General features: G+C 36.3%; 1 protein-coding gene across 17 annotated transcripts in view; it reads left to right on the top strand.

Annotated features, from left to right (window-relative positions):
* DOCK9 (dedicator of cytokinesis 9) overlaps positions 1-21680 on the top strand; it is a 132418-nt gene that overhangs the window by 8544 nt on the left and 102194 nt on the right. For 6 of the 17 annotated variants that reach the window (XM_074911037.1, XM_074911068.1, XM_074911077.1 and 3 more), the window contains exon 1: positions 20302-20498. The exons of 10 other annotated variants lie outside the window; for them this stretch is intronic. In XM_074911037.1, coding sequence (XP_074767138.1) covers positions 20385-20498 — 114 coding nt within the window. In that variant the 5' untranslated portion in view covers positions 20302-20384. Of the gene's footprint in view, positions 1-8909; positions 9398-20301; positions 20499-21680 lie in introns of those variants that run through there. One more of the 17 variants, XM_074911098.1, reaches the window with a different exon arrangement.

Below are 21680 nucleotides of genomic sequence, written 5' to 3' on the forward strand. Positions count from 1 at the left end.
TTTGTTATTCAGCCCTGGAATTATTGTGCCAAAAAAGAACGTGAAATTTCTGGATCATTTTTTCTGTCTTGAAACAATGAAGAGGAAGAAATAAGTCAGTTGAGTCTGAACATGGTCTGAAAAATCTGATTCAGAGGATTTCTTTGGAAAGGTTAAATGTAAAGTAGACGGTAGTTATGGAAGAAATGTCAACTTAATTCAGAACAAATCAAGGAAACATGGTTTAGACTGGCTTTTTTTCCTCCTAACTGCTTTGTAGTACTCTTGAAAAATTTCTTCTAGTGATGATTCTAGGAAAGAATAGTAGAAATTAAAAGATATGGGACACTAAATCAGCAAAACCATTAACTTTTCAAAATGATGCCCCAGTCTTCTAACTTGTTTGAAATTTTCAGGAATGAATGAATTTATGCATAAACTGTGTTACAGTCCCTGTAAGTTGAAATCAAATAGTCCCTTTTGAAGTTTCTTCCATTAAGAAGTTGTTAATGCAGTGGGAATATCAAGTGAGCTCACATAAAATTAACTAAGCAACCAAAATGTGCTTTAAAACACAACTCTTCCTCAACTACACAACTCTTCCTCAACTACCACAACACCAAACAAAAGAAGAAACACCCATCCCTCACCCCCTCCCAAAATGATAAAAAAAAAGAAGAGGTAAAGATTTAAGTTTAGTCACTACAAAGCTGAGAAGTGGTAATGCTGATCCAGAGCTGCTAGAATACAAGGAAACCTGTAATATAGATCCATCAATGTAAATAAGTAATCCTTAGCTGCTGGTTTGTGTACTTATGGGTGCTTTTTGATATTCAGGTGTAGCTATTGACTTAAAAAGAGATGGCAGGTTGATAGATACTGACCTAGGTTTAGAAATTTCAGGCAAAGACTGAACTGCTTTTAGTACTTCCAGGTACTCTGTGGGTGGGAAGGAGTTATGTGGTTAATTTGGAGATAAGACAGCATTTTTACTACTATAACATTAATCCTCCAACAAAGACTGACTACACATACTCAGAATGGATAACGTTTGCATAACTTTAAGTAGATAAAGCATTTAAATATCTGTTTACATCAATGCAGAATGTAATACATTGCAATTTTAGTGTTATCATAAGTGAAATGTAGTTGATTTCAGGAGCCTGGAATTCAATGTACCCGAGTTTGTAGACATTTAACTTGGTTTCAGCTTGCAAGGCCAGAGCCTCCACTGCCTGTGGATGCTTGTGTTTTGACATTAAGATATATGGTCTTGCTACCTTATTGGTTACCCAAGGCACAGCTGCCCTTCATATGCTGAAAGGAGTACCTAAACATACATAAATAAGAAAAATAGATGTTCCACAGAAAGATTTGTGTGTTTTCAGTGGGAGAGGCAAAGGCTAGTAAGATACTTCTTGGTCTCATTTTAACAGGTTTGTGAAGAAATCAAAAGTCAAATGGAAATGCTATCTAGTATTGTGGATATTAACATATAGGAAAGAGGCTTTGGTTTTAAGGTGATGGAAAGGTAGTAATCCATTTTTCAGTTTGATCCTATTGCCAATGCTATTTCGTGCTCTTTGTTCTTTATAATGTTGTGTAATGGTCTTTATATCCTTAGTTTTCAAAAGAAGTACTGTTCTTCACCAGGGCGCTGATACTGACAATCTGCTTGCACTTCACTTGATGTCTTTCTAGGCTTGTTTGTAGGCATGGTTGTATGTGACTACAGCCAGGCAATAGACCAACACAGAACTAAAGTTTTGTGAAAATAAGATTGAAGGTCACCTGATCTAGCTCATTCCCCGCTTGCCCCAGTACAGTGATGACAAGTGGTATTTCAGACCTTTTTCTGCCAGGCATATTTGCACCCACTTGCACTGGCACTAATACCTGTGCAGTGTAATGTCATCTGATTTAGTAGGTGGTTTAGCTGAAAATCATAGTAGTGTGTTTGCCTTTAAGGAATGTTCAAGGAGGCTTCACTCTTATTGTTGGCTAGTGCAAGAGGGATTTTAAATTCACATCGGCCCTCAAACGTCAGTGAGTTTAAAAAGAGTATTCAGGTTAATGAAGAGATGACACACATCAAAATTATTTGAAGGATACTATTCTAGTTTCCTTCAGAAATTGTCTTGGGATTCTTGCTTGCCAGGCTTGTTATCACCCGAGTTATTTGCCTGGTATCATATATGGCTTATGATGGCTCAATAATCTTTTATATTAATTTCTTCCCAGCCAGAGCATGAACCATGATCCAATAAGTTTTTTCTCACATGAAATATGATGTTTCTAAGAGGAAAAAAATAATCCTGCTGTATAGAGTCTTTCTGGTAAAGTTCAAGGGACAATACTTTCAACAAAATATTTTGGCAGATAATGGTTTGCTGGAGGGGAAGTTGGAACTTGTTCCTGACTGAACTAGGAACAAAGGGAAGGAGAAAGACCTGAATCTGAATAACCTCCATAGAGGGATTAAAAGTATAAAAGGATGTATGAGTGCTGAAGTTTCTGCTGCTTTTCCCTGAACACAGTTAAGGTTTCAAAAAACAGGTTTTAACTTTTGGGTTTTTTTCCTGAGTCTCCTGTATTGTTGACCATTATTTATTCTGGCATGGTTTCATCAGTGTTTCTGAAAATCATATCCTATAATTAGCAACTTGTTCTGTAGCTCTCTAATAATAATAAATCTCTGTTGTAGTTATCAGTTATTTAAGAGCCCAGAATAATCACTTCAACTTCAGACAGCTGGAAGTTATGTCACCACTAGATGGAGTCCAGTGAGCATATTTCAATATTAGAAATCCTATGGTATGGCTTGAAATGTAAAACAGTTAAAAGGGCTATGTGTTTTGTGTCTCACACTTAACAATAAATGCTCATTTGTTCAGTTTAGGTTGACTTGAACAACTTCCTAAAGTTCTTTGGGTTATTCTTGGTAGGTCTGTCCTCGAGGTATACTCGAGTTACGTTTGAACTTAAGGTGCATGCTTTATTGGCAGTTCCCAGTGCTCACCTGTGGATAAAAATGTATTGTTCCTCATGTAAGAGTTAGGGCTTGTGAGAAAACTGACCTTTTTGCATCTCTCAGCTATGAGAGCTAAAACCATTAGCTAAGATATTTAGCATTTTGTAACTAGCAGGGTTTAAAATCTGCGTGCTTCTCTCCATCAGCACATATATAATACTATGCATGCAAGATATGGAATAGCATTTCTTGTGTTGCATCATTTATGCCTCCTTCCTGCTTCTCTAAATGTACAAAAGCATAATAGACACAAACATTCCTTTGTTTGTTGATTAAAAGACTCTTGTGATAATAGCCAGCTATGACAGCTTCCTTTGACTAGATAGACCAGAACTAAATCTTGCTCCAATTTTCATAAGCATTACTTTTTACTTTTGATACGGTCTTTGACATTAGGGGCATCTCATATGAGTGATAACCTGCCTCTGGTCTTCAGCCTGGCGGTATACTTAGTATTTCTAATGTCATAGTAATTTTTTGTTTATGTTGGATGCAAACCTCTCCTTAGGGCCTTGCTGAGTGTGCAGATTCCGGGTCAACATTACATGGGAATCCAAGCATGCTATTTTTAAGACTACCTCCTGGAGTAATCATATTGGCTTTCTTCTGAAGGACAGAATTCTCTGGGAGCTTTTATCGTTCTCTGTCTCCATGGTTATAGTGTGTGGCTACCCAGTATAATGCCACAGAATCATGGAAATGTGCAGGTTTAGAAGAAAATCTCTGGAAGTTGCCTAGTGCAATGCTGCTCAAAATAAATCTTGTTAGAGCAGGTTGCTCAGAGACTGCCAATCTAGTTTTAATATCCACAAAGATGGGATTACTTTAACCCCGGTAGCTGAAAACAGGCTTAAGAAAAAAAAAAAACTTTTATGCAAATGGAATATTCTGTGTCTGTTGCCTCTTGTCCTGTGTACCTTCAAGAAGAGTCTGGCTGTATCGTCTTTCTACCTTCCCATTAGGTAGTTGCAAACAGCAATAAGATCTCCCTTTAGCCTTCCCGTAAGGCTGAACTATCCAAGGTCTCTTAGATTTTTCTCATACATCATATGCTGCAGCCCCTAAATCATCGTGATGGCCCTCCATTACACTCAGTGCAATATATTGATATCTTTCTTGTACTGAGAAGCCTGCTCAGTATGTTTAACTTGTTGTCCAACAGGACCTCATCCTTATTGACTCATTCAGACTACATCTGCGTAAATTGCCTACAAGGATGCTGTGGGAGACTGTCAAAAGCCTTGTTTTCTAACATTATTCAATGTCCACTGATCTCTGTGTCCACAGAGCCAACCATCTCATCACAGAAGAAAAACAGGTTGTCAGGCATAACTGATCCTTGGTAAATTCATGTTGTCTACTTGGAACTACCCTCTTATTCTTTATATGTTGGGAAATGGCTTCCAGGAGGGTTTGTGACATGATTTTTCTGGAGACTGGAGCGAATCTGACCAGTCTGTAGTTCCTTATATCCTCCTTCTTGCTATTCTGGAAAATGAATATGAGGGTTACTAATAATAATCCATATCCAAACAGATACTCTGCACTAGTTTTGATAAATCATATGTTTAAGAGTTTCAAGACAGAGTAAAACTCATTGTTGTGGCCACAAATTACCTTTGAGCACAGTTCCTTTTTTTTTTTAAAGAAGCATGAGTTCTTGAAGAGAATTACCTGACAAAGCTCTTCAGTGAAATTTGCATGAAGCAATCATTGCAGAATATAGTCCTTGCAACAGGAAGCAGCACCTAAATTTTCTTCTTCCTCTTCTCTAGAAACATTCCTATTAAGTATGAAGTCTTGTATATACACTTCTTTTCCCTCTTGCAGAGCTATTGGATCTTCAGTTCTTTACTGCAGCACAACTTTATCAGGCAGAAGTGAGTGTATTGGCTTAGATATGCTATCATCTGGTTGCTAAGGCATTCCAAAGAGTGATGTGATGTCGGTTTTAATCTTTTTGGGCTGACGAGTCTTTAGGCCCACATTTCTTACATTTTGAGCCAATATACAGCCAGCTGCCAATGGAAGGTGGGGTTCCACCTACAAATACTGTCATATTTTGTGAAAAGCTGAATTCAGTCAGGATGTGTTAAGATTCCAGAATTACAGAATCATCTAGGTTGGAAAAGACCTTGAGGATCATCCAGTCCTACCATCTCCATCCAAGATCTCTAAGGAACCAGATGTTCATTCCTGTCAAGATGGCATCAGTTTGGGCATGTTAAATATTAAGAACAACTTTGTAGATAAAAATGTAAGTACCTACTTCTAATATTTTAAGAGATCAAGGACATTTTTGTGGCTCTTATGCTAGGACCTAGATGCTTCAATCCTGCCTGAAGTATGCTCTCTTGCAGATATGGGCTGGTGTCTTTATGAAATGTTTTGCTCTAGTGATGGCATGTCTGAAGACAGAATGTCCATGTTGTTTTGTAGTAACACCTTTGACTGGAAGGTCTCGCTAGTTTGATCTGTATTCTCAACTGTTCAATTTCTGTCTAGGTGCCTCTAATAAGTTCTCATTTTGTCAATGAGAATTTTATAGGATCTCCTGAAGATTTTAAGTCAATCCAGGTAATGATTCCCTAAAGATGTGGGAAATGTCAAATGAGAACTTGTAAATGTTGTTTAGAACAGTCTGATTTCTAGCACGTTTACTTTGTACCTGTGTGATTATTCTTGTTGCAACTCATTTGTTTGTCAAAGGGTTGCTTAACATGTTGATGTAAAGTCCTCCAGTTCCCAAGCAAAAAGTGATTATTAGGCATTTGCTGTAATCAGAGGAAGACTGGTGGTTAGATCCTTATAGCAATTGTGTAACTATACTATTAAATAGTTCTCAGCATTTTTTTGGAGGGCAGCTAGAGCTTCTTTATTACCTGTCCAAGAGACCACATCTCAAAAAGATATGATTGTGAACAACTTGGAGCTAACACAATTAATTAAGCTTTCTGTCTTTGGGAATCTCATAGCACAGTCAGTATGGATTCAATATAGCATATAGCAAGGAGGAGCTTGTTGCTACCCTATAAATCAGTTGGTTTGGCTTAGGATTGTAATATTAGCAATATATACTAAAATAGCTCTTCGTAAGGCTGGATGCTTTCTTGTGCAGACCCTTTGACACAAACCAAGAGAAGATAGGCATTAATGATCTCTCCTCTTTACAGCCTTTCTTTCTTCTCCTCCATTCTTCCTTATGGAAGAAGACCTTTTCATAACCCAGGCTTGGCTAAAGGCAGTTGATGATATCTACCTTGCTGCTCCTATGATGTACAGTCTGGACTTGTTCATATGTTGATTTTTTTGTTCTGTGGTTTGGTTTTTTTTTTTTAAATTTTTTTTATCATTAGATTAAGACTTTTACCTACTTTAGGCTGTATTTTAGCTCTCTTCAACTGGTAAAGTTCTGTCAGACCTTTACAAGAACTATTCCAGCCTCCTGTTTCACTTTGAGATGTTCTGTAATGGACAGTATTACCTTGTGTCACATTTCTGTCTGGATGTTCACTGCTTGTGCAGTGTGGTTGCTGATTACTGTTGCAGAAATCTCCTTAGTGAAGCTGGAAACTTCCACTTTGCACCAAATGAATGTTTTAGGAAAAACTCTGCTTTGGCAGATTGCTTTACATTGCATACTATTAAGATTTCTTATAATATTAATATTTAAGCATCTGGTCAAACTCCTCATCCCTGTGGTTTCTTCCCATGCCTCATGTCCCTGTATTTATTTCCCCTTCAAGCTCTATGTGGAATTGTTTTTATGTCATTGTTGCTACTACTATGTTGACCCAAGTCAGTTTCAGTTGCCTTTTCTAAAATAGTATAGAAACATGATGCTGATCTATTCAAAATATAATTGTTATTAAATTTGCTCTTAATGGGGTTTGAATTAGAACACTTCCCAGGGTCACTTCCATCCTGACTTAGTCTATGATTCTGTTATGAACTCATAACAGTCTTTCCAAATAAAGTATTTTTGTCTTCCTGTTTCTCTACACCTTACCTAGTGTTTTGAAAGTGAGGTCATTTTTCTAGGCATTTGAAGGAACAGTCTAGTGCATAATTTGTTGTAAACTCATTTATTGTTCTCATACTCTCTTAAGGCATGAGCTACTTTTTTTTTTTTTTTCTAGAAGCATTTTGTATTATTAAGTCCCTGAAACTTAATGAAAAACCCTCTGAACAGTGCTTTCCTTTAATGATCTCTTAACTTTTGCTATCATGTTTGGAACCTGAACTTTGTCAGGTCTCTCTAATTCTATATTCTAGATGGAAATGAAATGGGTTTCTGCACTAGAAACAGTTACCTTGAATCTATTTTTTGGGAGTGCCTTCCATGATAATTCCCATTACTATTTTCCCGCACAAGCTTGCAAGGATGTCTTTATCCAACCTTAGTGAACAGAGCAGAGTGTTTCACTCACTGACCTGCTTCTTGTTTTCAAAGAAGGTAGGATGGGTAGAGAGAAGGTACAGAGACATGGCTGTGCAAGGTTCATGGTTATGTATGAAGTATCTTTGCCCCTCAGGGTAGAATTTATGCCGAATTCTTCAGTTACCACTTTTTTTCTCTCCCCACAAAAAGCTATTCCCTATTAGCAGAACTGCTTTAACACAGTTTATATTTCTTACAATATGTGTAATGTGCTAACTGCTGCCTTTGAGAATATGGGACTGGCAGGAACTACTTGGATTGCTGTCAAATATTGATTTTTTTTTTTTTTAAATCAATGTGTCTGCATGTTATTATGGTGTATTTAGGTTAGAAATGTAATGAGAAGCATACTGAGATGTATTAACTAGCCAGATGTTAGGGAAAAATGCTAATAAATCTTAAATTTTTCTTCTGAATGTCTCATTATACATGCAAGTATTTAGTTAAGTTAATTTGCATGGGGGCAAACCTGTAGCTGAGATCATTAATTTGTTTATAGTCTCCCTTCATGTTTTACTTAAGTTTTTAATTGAGTTTATTTTATCTCTATTGCAACAGTTTTGAGTTTGTAAGTTGACTTTCATCTAGTTTTACAATTTTGTAAGTAAATAAGTAAATATGTCTCAATACTTTCGGTTTAGCAGAAATATAAAACTAATCAGTAATCTCTGACAGGGTGATACTGTAATGGTGTGGATTGAGGCAGTTATTTTTTTTCAAATTCCTTGCCCTTAAAAGTAGTTTTAAAAAAATGAACATTTCAAAGATATTTACATACCTGTAAGACAGATACCAGTACAGTATGTGGAGTAGGAACCTGTAGTGATAAATTAAATCAGTATAGGTGTGATTCATTATAAACCCAAGAAATTTATGTATTTTAAATATTATTCTGGATTTTTGCTTTAGATGTGGATGCTGATCTGAACTAGATACTCAGCTATGTTCTTTTTTTGTTTGTGTTTTTTTTTCTGACTATTAACTATTTGTGATCAAGGACTAGATAAAGTCAGTTTCTGGCAGGTGGGAACTCACTGATCACTTTACATGTGAGGAAGAAAGAAAAAAGTGAAGACAGCCCTCAGCTCCCTTGTGGTTTGCCTGAACTGATAGTAGCCTGCTGATAACACGTAGATTTGATTGAAGTAGGTTTATGTAAAACATTGGGGTTTTTTCCCATAGCAGCAGTGATTTAAGAATTTTCCTTTCATATTCTGAGTTTTTTTATTTTGAAGTTTTTTGTGTTAAACACTAAAAAGCACATTTAGGTCAAGCAAAGAAATGTTTGCCAGTACGAACTCTTTGCTAAGCATTCTGGGAGAGTGCTTTCTTGCAGCAGATGAGGATTCTTTGTGGCTGGCAGCAGAAGCTGCAGCAGTATCTTTGCAGTTTCCTTTCATCTTTGATTATGTTCTAAGGATCTCTGAAATATAGGAGCTCTTTCCCTGACCCTCTGGAATATCTTTTCATCTGTGTTGCGGAGTATAGCACATGCTGAAAGCCTTCTATCTTCTGCAGTTGAGGTATCTTTTGCTTTTCCTCACCCTCTGATTTTCATCTTCTGCGGCTGGATTTTTGGCAGTGTTTGGCTTAAGCAAATAGGATTACATTTCAGTAGCTGATGGTTTTTAGTCAAGGAACATACTAAATGTCGGACATAATGAAGATTGTACAAAGAAATATTTCTGTGAAACACAGGAAAATTATTAGAGTCGAGCAAAGGAAGAAGACATTCTGCAAATGCAATCAGGGCTGCTAGAAATGCAAAATTCAACAGATTTGGAATGGGTTGCACTACAAGCGTGGTTCTGTTTAAAGGCATTCGTACGGTTTTTGAGAGAAACTGTGGTTATATTTGCAAGCAGCAAGGGGAAAACAATGCCCTTGAATACACAGCATTCAGCTTGCCAAATGAAGATTCAGGAATATTGATTCATTCATGCCTGGTAAATACAAACTTGTTTCATTAATAATTTTATCTGCTAATTGAAAGCTAAACTAAAAACAAGATACCATGTTTATTTAACATCTACTATGTACAGACATGAACATACTTTGTCCTGATATTGTAGGATGTTAGTGCATGTATGTGACATGTAACACGTGTGTGCATGAAGCTGTAATGTTAAAGCTTAGGATTCGTATTCATATTCATTATATCATTTAGATTTGTACTGATAGCTTTGAAGAATCTGCACTCCATAAAGAGCCTTGTTATAGAAGATTGTCTGTTGTTAGATCTTTCTAAACATACTCCTGGAATGTATTTGGCACTTCAATTGAAGAACAACAGATGATTACGTTATTTGGAAAAACTAAGGAATGCATTGTTGGGAAAACAGTAACCCAGGATTTAAGGTTTATTTTTTTCAGATGGATTTGAGTACATTTTCTTCTTTTTCTATGAAACGATTCTCTTTCTGTTTAACTTACTGAAAGGGGTACAGGAGCATTCTAGAAGAAAAAAATGGTTAAAGGGAGTAATAACTGGTTTCTGAACCTGCTTTGCTCTCCAAGGCTTTTTTAGGTGTTGCCTGGTGCAAAGAAAATGGGCTTTAAAGTGAGACTGTCTTCTTTGTACCCCCCAGGTTAATGACGCATTTGTGCGTCAGATGTATTGCATTTAGGCTTGAGGGGGTGGAATTGCAATAGCTTATGTGCACTTTGTGCTTAAGAATTGGGCTAATTAAGGATTTAAATATTTATTTAAAATAATTTAGGGTTACTTGTTAATTGCTTTGTCACTGCCTAGATAGTTGGTATAAGAGGGGTGTGGTAACTGAAATAACTGCACAGATTTTGACAAGCTTGTAGTGCTTGCTGGCGTACCCATGCTGTGCAATTGCAGTTATGGAAAGCCTACGGAAATTTCACAAAGCTTTGTTGTCTTTATGCTGTTCAGGTCCTTTCTTGCTGAACTCAAATATAAGAAAAATTAAGTGTGTATGTGTGTGTATGCACACACACATATTTTTGTACATGGATGCACACATATAAGATTCCAGGAAAGAATACAAGAATAATCTGAACTGTCTTCACATGCTTAAAATAACTTACAGTATGTATATTATGCTTCATGATAGTATTGTGTCTTATAAATTCTTAATATGGTTTGATATTAAAAATAAAATGGCTTCCTCTAGGTATTAGAAGCCTTTTTACACTGTTAGCCATTTTTACTCATGTCTAACACTATGTTAGACTCATACAGACAGTTATTAGACATTTGTTAAACTCTGGACAATGAATACTTTCATTAACTTTTATTCTCCATTGAATTTAAGCCCTAATGCCTTTTCTGAGCTTAAATTCTGTGTAGAGTTAGATGAGTGAATGAAGAAATACTTTTTTTCAAAATGTAACATGAATTACTGAAACTTGGAGGTTGCAGTGAAATTTTTTTTTCCTCTGTCTTTGTTTCATGTGGTATTGTTCCAGCAATACTTTCTCTTTAATTTAGCCTTACAGAATTGGTTTGCAAATGGGCAAGATTAAGCACAAAATATGCTTAGTCTGCTGTTTACAACCGAAGTTCCACATCTGTCACTTAGTTTTGGTTTTTTTTACCTCTGCAATATCTAGATGCTTTTAAATAATGATACTGTGGTTTTGGATTTTCCTGTATGGCTTTGTCAGCTTGGTTTATCTGGAAGTAGCAGATCAAGATGAGTTTCTGCATGAGATAAATACGTGAAGGTCAATGTGGAAGAGTGTGTGGAATTGAGAGGTCAGAATGACTTCCTACTCATTGTACTGGACTAGTGTAGTACATAAGAACAAAAGTCAGAATTTTACAAGAAAAAAAGGGACTTCATTAAAAGGTCACACTCTTGATAATCCCAACTGGCACTGGCTATTGCTTTCTGAGATGTTGTCCGCAGCTGGGGAGCAGTTGCTACTGTGACTTGCCCCTGAAGTGTGGAAAGCAGGATTCTCTGAAGAGTGGGAAGAGGGGAGAAGGTACTGCAGTCCTGGCAAAAATGACAAGTGATTTTATGAAACTCATCTAAGTATATACATAGAACTCTTAAATTAGATAATTTTTGTACTCTCTGCTAGAAAAGCTCATTTGGCCAGCTCTACCTCTTCTGAAGAGGGGGTGGCTTTCAGGAGGAGAGATTACCTTCCTTGCTTCTCACGAAGAAGCCGTGCAAGGAAGTGAAGACTGCAGAAATCCTCTTGTCTGAAGAGCAGCTGTATGGCCGAGACCAAAAGAGAGAACAGTGTGTCACTTCGCTGTGTTTTCTTTCATTCTGGTGGTTGTTGCAACAAATGCAAGTTGGGTGTATGGCTTCACCAATTTGTTTGTGCTGTAACACATATTCAAGCTGCAATTTCTTACCTGTGCCTTTTTGGCTGTACCTGGTATCTGGTCTGTTCAGCTATTTTGGATCAAATATCTCCTGATATAGAGCTGTTGTCAAAACACCAGTGACTTTCAGGGAGTCCTTTAATTTAAGAACACATTGCAACACACTGCAAAACCAGTGTTGAAAATCTGTGAAAATTTCTTGTGAAAAGAAAGCTCTCGGGAAGTAGTTAGCCTTGAAGGAAAAATCTGTTCTGTGAAGAAATAAGGAGGCAGAAGTAGTTGATTTAGCATACATTTCTCTTATTTACCCTGTAATCCAAAGGTCAGGAGGTTTTATCTAACATTTAATTAAATCTAATTAAAGTTTTATCTGAAGCAGGTCTGCTCTTTTGACTGCTTGAAGGAAAGGTAAACTGAAGCCTGGGTGAGAATGTCTTCTCAGGAGTACAGTTTATTTATATCCAACTGATGGAATTCAAACTTGCAATGAAAATGCTATAACTTATCTTTGGGAACATTTCTAGCCTGTCATATACACTTTATCTTGCTAGAACACAGGATCTCTTAGGGTCCTTAGGTCCACTTGGATAAAAATCAGTGTTTTAGTAAAAGATTAAATTTAGTTTGAGATGCTATTAAAAGTTGCATCAAAATTAATGAAAATGTGTTTTCCCAAAATGTCTGTCTACCTAGGGCATTTTTATTTTCTGCAAATATTGAGAAAACATTCTAAATTGCTTAATTTTGTACTAAATGGAAGGATATGGTTTCAAAATAGTAGCTTGTATGCTTGATGTACATTGTTTTGTTTTGATTTTCCTATGTGTTTTTTTAATCCATTCTCAGCATGATATTACATGTTATTTCTGCTGTGTTGCAATATCTTAGAGTTAGGAGAGTTTTTTCATGGCCTTTTTTTTGAGAGTTAAGAGTTTTTTTGTGGCCTTTGAAATTCCTTTTTTTTTTTTTTTTTTCTTTTTTTGTAATCATATAGTCATTGGTTATACAATAAGGGTGAAGTGTTACTGTATGGTTTGGGGCCTAAACAGCTGTTTCAGATGGTAGACAAAGATGGAAAATGAGCAAGGGAAAATGATGTGGTGACAATAAAACTAACAACATCTTAAAAGTTTGGGTTTTTCTAATAAACCCCTTGAAATATTCAGTGAAGGAAGAGGCTAGGTGAGTGTGCTAGTAATGCTGATGGGGGAGCTAGAAAATTCTAAGTGAGACAGACTGTGCTGAAGGACATTAACAGGTTTTTTTCTTTATATTTGTCTGAAAATTGCAGAAAGCAACTTGGTTTTTTTCCATGCATGAAATGTTTTCTGCTTTTTGCTTCTAATGGCCTATTCAACACTGTCATTTCTCTCATTCATCTTTAGAACCTTGTAGTTTGGTAAACCTGCTTCAAGGTAGTTTAGTAGCTGTAGTGTGTGCAAGATGTGGACTAATAATTTTAAGTAGTCTTCTAATTTTTGTCTGATCTGGAAATATCCTTAATTTGAATAACTGTTAATTTATGCTTACACAATTTCCAAGAAGCATCTGAAATGTTGTATGTCCAGCTTTTAACAGGATAGATTTATGTATTTGCCAGAAACAGAACCACTAACCTTATATTTTAGTAACTGCAGTTTCTTAGTCCATGTCACTTATTGAGCTGACAGCAACATCATTGTTAGGTGTTATTGAGTTTTTGTGTGATTGCTCTTTGTGTTGCTCATGAGTCATTTGGTTTATTAATAAACTGTGACATCTTCAACTGATATCAAAGTCTGTCCATGTAAGATTGATTAATGGCAGCAGTGAGCTGTGTAATTCTGGAAATAACTCCACAGTAGACATTCAAGTTGCAAATATTTTAATTTCAGAATAACATTGAATTATATGATTTTTCAAAAATTACTTTTCTTGATTTAACATGTGATGTGTTTAAAATAAACCTTAAAATGTTCATTTATTAAAAGGCCTTATACTGAGGTCTGTTCTTGCTGTCTGAATTAACAAATTAATATGAACTTGTTTAAATAGAGAAGCTTAGTAGAAAGAAAATAGAAATATATAAAAGAGTTCTAAGGAAGTAATTCTGCTGAGTAAGTGGAAGTTGGTGTTTGGTGTTTTTTTTTTTTTTTAATGGGCTTAAACATCATATGCAGCAATTCCCTAATGCTGTGCACATAATTTGTATGACTTAGTCTGTTATTTCACTCATAACTTGCTTCAGCTTGCAACTTTATTACAAGTGGCTTTTATTCATCAGCAACTGGAGCATTAGACTTCATTAGGCCTCTTACTAAGGAAGACACAGACATGTATGACTACAGCATCTAATATAGTTTTTCATGGGTTACTTGAATGAGAGCACTTCTTTTACCTTCTTTCATCTTACTGCTTTGGGTGAATAAATACCTGGTGTCTTATGTGCTGACTTGTAGTTTTGGCTACATCTCCTGATGGTTTCTGTAGACTTTTTTGTTTGACCTTTCATTAGACTCTTTTGAGAAGAATGCTTGAATGACCATCTCTGTCCTCTCAGTAGGGGAAATTGCAGCCCAAATTCACTGAATGTGTAGTTCCTGCAGCAAATATACTTCTTCAAAAGGTGCACATGGGAGGAATATCAGGAATAGGTTGACAGGCACTCAGTGCACTGGCATGCAAAAAATAAGATTAAACATTTTATCTTCAGGAAAAATTATCTGAGGATAGTTGGTCAAGTCTACATGCGTAAGCCATTGTTCATCCATGACAATATAGGCTGGACTAGCACAGAAAGATATCTGACCCCAAAAATACGGTGTTAGGTTGCATCCAAGCAGAAAAGATGTTCCCTTTGAATATAGCAGCAGGGGATCTGGGGCGGGGGGCGCTGGATATCCTCTTTGAAAGCAAGCAAAATGTCTGGAGTTAAAAAAAAAAACCCAACCAACACAACCTTAATCACAAAAAATACAATTTTAATCTTGAAGTTTCCTATTCTGACTAAATTCTACTGATATATTTTTTTTTCTCTTATTTCATTTCTTTACCTTGGGACCTAAGGAAGTCAGGTTTTTCCTGAAAACAGGATGTGTATTAAGATGGTATGAAATTAATTGGTCACTATGAAATTGGTTAGTCAAGCAAGTGCACTTTTAAGTTGATACTTAATAGGTAACAGTATGCAAAAGTGTGACACGGACAATACTTGAGTTAATCTATATTTTGCTTAGCTCTGCTATGGTTTTAAACAGTTTGCATTTGTCATAGAGTGTTCGAACTAAGGTGCTTTATCTTATAGGACAGTTAGTAATGTCTACCTGAAGGATAGTAATGAGCTATGGAATGTTGCTGTTAACAATTTTAGCCAAATTCTTATTCCATGCAACAAAGAGCTTTTAAAAAAAATGCATTGTGCAGAAGCATTATTGTTGGAGGCACCTACTGGGAGAATCTTATAGCTTTATGCTGCCACTAAAACAGGCAGATAGGTTTTTTTATTCCAGCTTCCTGAGAAATAATACAGACATGTACATTGGTGTTAGCTTTTTTCATCAATAGAACCTACTTATGATAGAGACTTCTTCTATGTGGTGTCTCAGCATCTTTGTCCTGTCCAGGCTACTTGACTGTCTTCCTAAAAATAATGTTTTGAGAGTAATTTTAATTGTAATGCAAAATTTGAGATTTGTATGATTTATTTTGATGTAAAGAGATCACTCTTCAAAGAGGGATGATGATTCTACCTATTCCAGAATGGGCATAATTCTTGCTTTACCAAGGAAAGACAGTGGAATATGAGTCTCTTAGTTTATAGAGTTGACAACATGAAAAGTTATGTAATATGTAGCACACCCATATCTGTCTTGTGCTTTATTTTTTTCCTTGTACCTTGCTAGAGAATATACTCTCTATTGGTGGGTCTGCAAGTTATATGTTTGTGGAGGAGGAATGAATCTTCCTAACTGACTTTCTTGTGACTTCATTTTAATTTCTTGTGAATTCATTCAATTCAGATTTCATCTGGATGTAGTGTGTATGGCAGGGAATTGCCAGGTGAATTGCATGCTGCATTCCATCTGCTGTCAGCTGGCTGAGCCTTTCTCTTGAATTCGTGAATATATTCAGGGGCAAGCGCATATCTGTTGGTCTCTTATGAAACTCAGCAGTATTAAGATATGTATGGCTGCAACACTGAATCTTCCACTGACATGTAAAATGTTATGCCTTTAATACAGCTTCAAGGCAGGCTGCCAAGTGTGGGAGGGCAGTGCTGGAGTATCTCTTACTAATACAGATGAGAGGAAAAAGTATTGACTTTTAATGGTGCTTGTCATTCTGCTAAAGTGGATCCATATTTTCATATGAGCTACTGCCTTAAAAACCCAACTGAACCCAAAATCCAGCCAACCAAAAAAACCCACCCCCACCCCCAAACAAAGCCTCAAAACCCCTGCAGTCATCCATCCTTCTAATTTTTGAAAGTTATTTGTTGAGAGATGCTGTGAGTTGCCAGGGAATTGAAAGAGGCACAAAGGAGTAGGGAACAGGTGTTTTCACATATGCAGGGGATGCAAGCCTACAGCAAGATTGTTCTTTCCTCCCTTCCTCACCTCAGTTACTACAAGTTAAGCAACAGATCTTTCTCTAGAACAGCTAACAGAGACAAGTTTGATGGCTGTAATTATAGCTGGTAGATTTAGTGAATGCTGATATTGGCCACTCTAGGGTTTAGTGATCTTGATGCAGATTGTAACTGGAATTTGGAGTAAAAGAAGTGTCATTAAACCAAACTACTCAGATTTTAGTTTGTTCCTGCAGTGAGGCTGGGTAGTTATCCTTTCCTCCACTGAAGTTCAGGGAAATTCTCTTATGCTGCCTGTTCCTTTCTATCACTTACTTCTCTTCATTATGTGGTATTGTGCATTAGGAAAGCAAGCTCTTGGAGTGGAAAGTGACATGAAGAAAAAAGAGGGTATATGCAGGGAACTTGTCTTTTAGGCAGCAAATTTGCTGGATGAATCACTAAGGTATGCTGGGAATATGGAGAACTCTTTTACCTATGTAATTTTGTAATTACATTGGTAATTCCTGAAGGGTAAATAATGCAAGAAGGGAGCCAACTATTTGGCTATTGGAAAGAATATGAACAGTACTGTTGTTAAAAGTACCGTGGGAAGTCCTTCAAGCCACTGTGTTTGTAAAAAGATGAAATCCATTGTTTCCATATAATCTGAGTTATTTTGCCAATAGGTCTTTCTTTGGCTGGTAATTTCCTGCAATTTTGGGGAAGACATGTTAGAAATGCAGTTGAATTACTTTTGTACAGTGACATTCTTTTTGTACATGCATTATTTTCCTGGATTCTCTGTTGAGCCTTATTCAGGTAACTGCCTGATACAACAAATTGGGCAGTATATTTTCTTTCCTTTTTTTTTTTTTTTTTTTTTTTTCAGTTAAATGGTTTAAAACTACAGGTCATGCAATAAGAGGATAAATTTTCAGCATGTCTTAAAAGTCCTATTTTTCATCTTTCACTTCTTGAATCATGATGTGTTATTGGTAAAAATTTCTAATACACCTCTTTATTAAAGTAACTTACCTTTTTTGACTGTGTAGTGCCTGACTAAGCAGTATCTCTCATGTTTGGTGTATTGTGTTTTTTTTTTTTTTGTCTGTCTGCCCCCATCCCCCTCTGGGTTTTTTTGTGAATTAAATTATTGAGTTAATCACTAAGTCCTCAGTAGAAAATAAATGTTGGAAATATATATCAATTGAGCAATTAAGGTCTATTTCATGCAGTATGTAGCTCTGGAGGTACTGCTTCACACATTTGTTGTTGTTAAATAAAAGAATCTCCTGTAATGGTATATGTGTGCTAATGAAATGCAAGCTAGAAATTACATTAACCATTCAGTAGGAAAAAATAACTTCTGTATCCTTAAACTGATGTTAGAACAATGTTGGCTTTCTTCTTGTGTCTCATCCTATTTTGAGAATAGGGAGAATAATGGGGAAAGAAAATCATATTTATACCGAATTAAAGTAATCCAGATGCATTCAAGGGAAGTAGCTGACCAGGATAAAACAATGTTGCAGCTTTAAAAGTAGAATTCTTTTTTACATTATCCAGAAGAAATACTATTTAAAATGTATGATACTTTAAAGTCTCTATTAGTGTGTTTTGAAGTACCTTGTGCATAATAAGGCTGTGCATTTCTGGTTGAATTTAAGTATAATTGCAGCCCACCTCAATGAAACAAATTCCTGTTTGGCAGCTGCATCCTCAAGTAATGGTATAATTTAGTCTAAGCTGTTCTGTACTTCCGTTTTCTGAAAACAAAAGGGGCTGGTGCAAAATAAAAGTAAATGTAACTAAATGTTCTTGAACTATTGTCTGCCTTGATTTACACAGGAAGATCTGTTTTTGTAAATTTGACTAAACTGATAGTTTCCTTCTTAACTCTTAAAGAAGCTTTATAGAGTATGGTTTTCTAGAGTTTGGTGTCTACATATTAGAGAGACTGCTTAAAAAGTAAATGCATTGAACTTGTTTTTCCTACAGAAAAAGAAAGAAGCACAGGAAATAATTATATCTTGACTAATAGTTAATTTTAGTATTTCTTTCAGTCCACTTATTAGAAATGCACTTGCATTGTTGATGGGATGGGCAAACTCTTTGTCAGACTCAATTTCACAATTTTAGTAAGCTGAAATAACAATATCTTATGCAGATGTGAGAGCAGAGACAAGGGGAAGAGAAAAGGATATTAAGATCTTATGTTAGGTCTGAAGGGTAAGGAACCAGTACCTGAAGTTGCCTTCTTAAAAATACAGTAAAAGAGGATATTTGTGCTTCTTCACAACTTGGTCAGCTTTCTGCAGATTAAGGTGACTTTCTGTTCTATTAGAGAATAGACAAAAATTTGTGTCATTAAATTTAGGATGTCAGTTATATTGAACAGATAATTAACTGTCCAAAAAAGTGGAGCAGATTTGAGAACTGAATGGAACTGGTGGCTCAGTTTCCACAGCTGTCTGGTTGCTGTAGTGGACAGGGAGTCTAAAATAGGGATGTGCTTCTCTGGGGAGTTGAATTTTCTCTCAGATGTATTTTTGCTTGGTAAATACAGCTACTGAGGTTTGTGCATGTGGAAGCTGCAACTCATTAGTGTTAAAAAGAAACAAAGGGAAAACCAAAACACCCCTCTGAAAACCTGGAGAAAACTGCTCACCACAGTTCACTTTTTTTTTTTCAGGAGGAATTTAGTATACAATCATATGCTAAAACTAGCGCACTGGGGGAGCTAGGTTAGTCAGACCTTCAAAATGACCAAAAATGTCAACTAGGTTGCGTACAAAATTGCTTTGCATTACACTAAAGAATTGTACAGAAATGATCCCAATACAAGTTGCTGCCTCTTATTTTGCCAGCGTGTGTATGCTGAACAGTGTCTGTAAGTAATGGTATAGTAGGAGAGTAAATTAGGTTACAGAAGCAAAGTTGAAGTGTGACTTGAGTTTATGTTGTAGTTAAGGACAGGAATGGGAGATGCAAACCACAGAGCACTGTGTAGCCTTGCTCAAGAGATGCTTCTGAAAACTGTTCACAAGACAAAGGAGACAACCCCTCAGTGTTCTGTACTGCCAGCAAAAAGAAAATCCTGGTGATGGTCTTCATGGCTAGAGAGCTGAGGTCTCTCAAGCGACTTCAATCAAAACGTGTGAAGATTTTGTTGCATGGTCCTCATAGTGTGTTTTTGGAGGGTGATCAGTGATGCATGTCTACAGTGCTGGAGGGTTCTGAGGAGGGAGGAGTGAGCTGAGAGCACTAATAATGTGCAAGACAAGTGAGCTAGCTGGCTCGAGCAAGGAGAGAGGCTGAGGGAGACTGAGAGGCTGAGTAGTTTACTTGAAGAGTTAGGTGCTTAAAAGTTGCAGATATAAAGAGGGTTTTTTAAGTTTCATTTTTGAGTTAGTATCTTTGTAGAGTATATAAGATTTTTACTGTGAAGACAATTTGATGTTAAGGTAATTTTTTTTTTTTGATTTAGCACTAAGATTAAAAAGAGCATCCACACCATACCCCCCACAAAAGCAACTTATCTGTTTGGGGCATTGGTCCTTGAGAATGTACTCTGTTAGTGACTGGTTGTTGATAGTACCTGAGTAAGTGATATTAATTTAAAAACAAACAAAAAAAGTAATACTGAGGGTTTTGTACTTCTAAAGAGGCCCAATTGTCAAAAAGTGGTTAATTTGTACGATAAAAATATTTAAAAATAACATTGAAGCTTTGATTTTTTTAAGTGCTGTAAAAGACTTGGACTGTATTACGTGGTCATTTTAGAAACGCACATTCTCTTTTGTTTGGCTCGTAACCTTAAGGCATTAAAATGGATCCACCTTTTTTTTTTTTTCCAGAAGAATACAACATGCTTAGGGGCTGGCCTTTGTCTGTCATGCATTCTCACCATGACAGATATAGCAAACTGCAGCTGAGAAGTTGGACAAGTTTGTACTTTCTGCTGCTTGTGCTGGGGAAAGAAGCTATTGTTTTCACTGGATCACTGGCATGTTCATTACTTTGATGCCAAAAAGCATAGGGTTTTGCTGCTGTTTGTATTTTCAATCAAAGAATGCAGGCAAGAACAAACAGAAATCCTAAGAAAGAGCTTGTTATAGAGTCTCCGCAGCAGTGCAAGGATGGAGGTCCTTGTGAAGTAGAAGTGGAGAGTCCTGTGGTACTGCTGGTAAGAGTTGTTTAAACAAGCTATCTCTTCCCTTCAATAATTCCAGTTCTGTCTGCCAGTGAAAAACTGCTTAATGTGCCACTAATGAGAAGTTCCAGCAGTCTTACTTGTGAAGAAGGTGTGTTTAAGATTTAGGTTTGATTCTTTGTGTGCTGTCTGCCTTTTTAATTAGTTTTTGATGTTCTGGTTTACCAAATGCTTGGTTCTCTCTCGGAGTGTGACTTTGGGATTTGGTTTTCATACTAGCTGCTTTTAAGTGTCTGTTCTGCGTAGCTGTACAGATCTTTAAACCTAGCATGAAATCTGCTTATACTTTAAAATACATTCTAACACAAATATATTTTAACTGCTCAGCGTATCTTTCAATTAAAATATATTTGAACTCTCCAAAGACTGTGTGTGTAATGGTTAACTGTTCGAAGAACTGTCTAAATAATTCAGGTGTACTTCTGCTAAAGGATCTATTTTTCAATGCTCTCAGTGCACATCATGTAGGAATTTAAAGTTCAAAAGTAGCTTCCAGTGAGGGAAAAGGGAATATTTCTTTGTGGGGGAAGTAATCAAATAAGAACATTTCTTTAATATTACTGCACACTTAGTTCTGTTGGAATTTTAATAGTACAGCAAGAGAACATAAGCAAGCTGTAATGAATCCACCAACTCTCTTGAGCTAGGACAATAAACCTTTTCAAATAACAGAGGGAGATTGTTAAACTAATAACTTATATATCAGTAGAAGGAAGTACTTTGATAGTTCTTACTAAGCTTCTAATTTTATTTAGTAATATCTCATATGTAATTGCTGAATTAAAGGCTGACATTCTCCTCTTTGTCTGGCTGTGGTTGAGGTTAGTGGGAGCTGTGATCCTCAAATTATGGTCCCCCTCTTTGAGCTTCACACTATGCATTTAAGAATTGAACTGAAACATTTTCAATATTTATATTTAGTAATACACATCTGTAACTTAATGGGAATTGTTACTGGATATAACTGAAAGTTTGCATGTGTGTTAATAAGACAAATTTTCCTTTACATTGTTTTCTTTGGTTTCATTCTATTCAGAGCAGTTGTTAGTAAAACGTGGGGGTTTTTGTATGGGTGTGTTCTGGTTTCTGGTCCAGATTTTCATCAGTACAATATGAGCTAATCTTGTGTGTACTTTCCTGCCTTTGGAATGTTTA

This window comes from Athene noctua, chromosome 1 (assembly GCF_965140245.1).
Source record: "Athene noctua chromosome 1, bAthNoc1.hap1.1, whole genome shotgun sequence".
NCBI classification, from domain to species: Eukaryota; Metazoa; Chordata; class Aves; order Strigiformes; family Strigidae; genus Athene; species Athene noctua.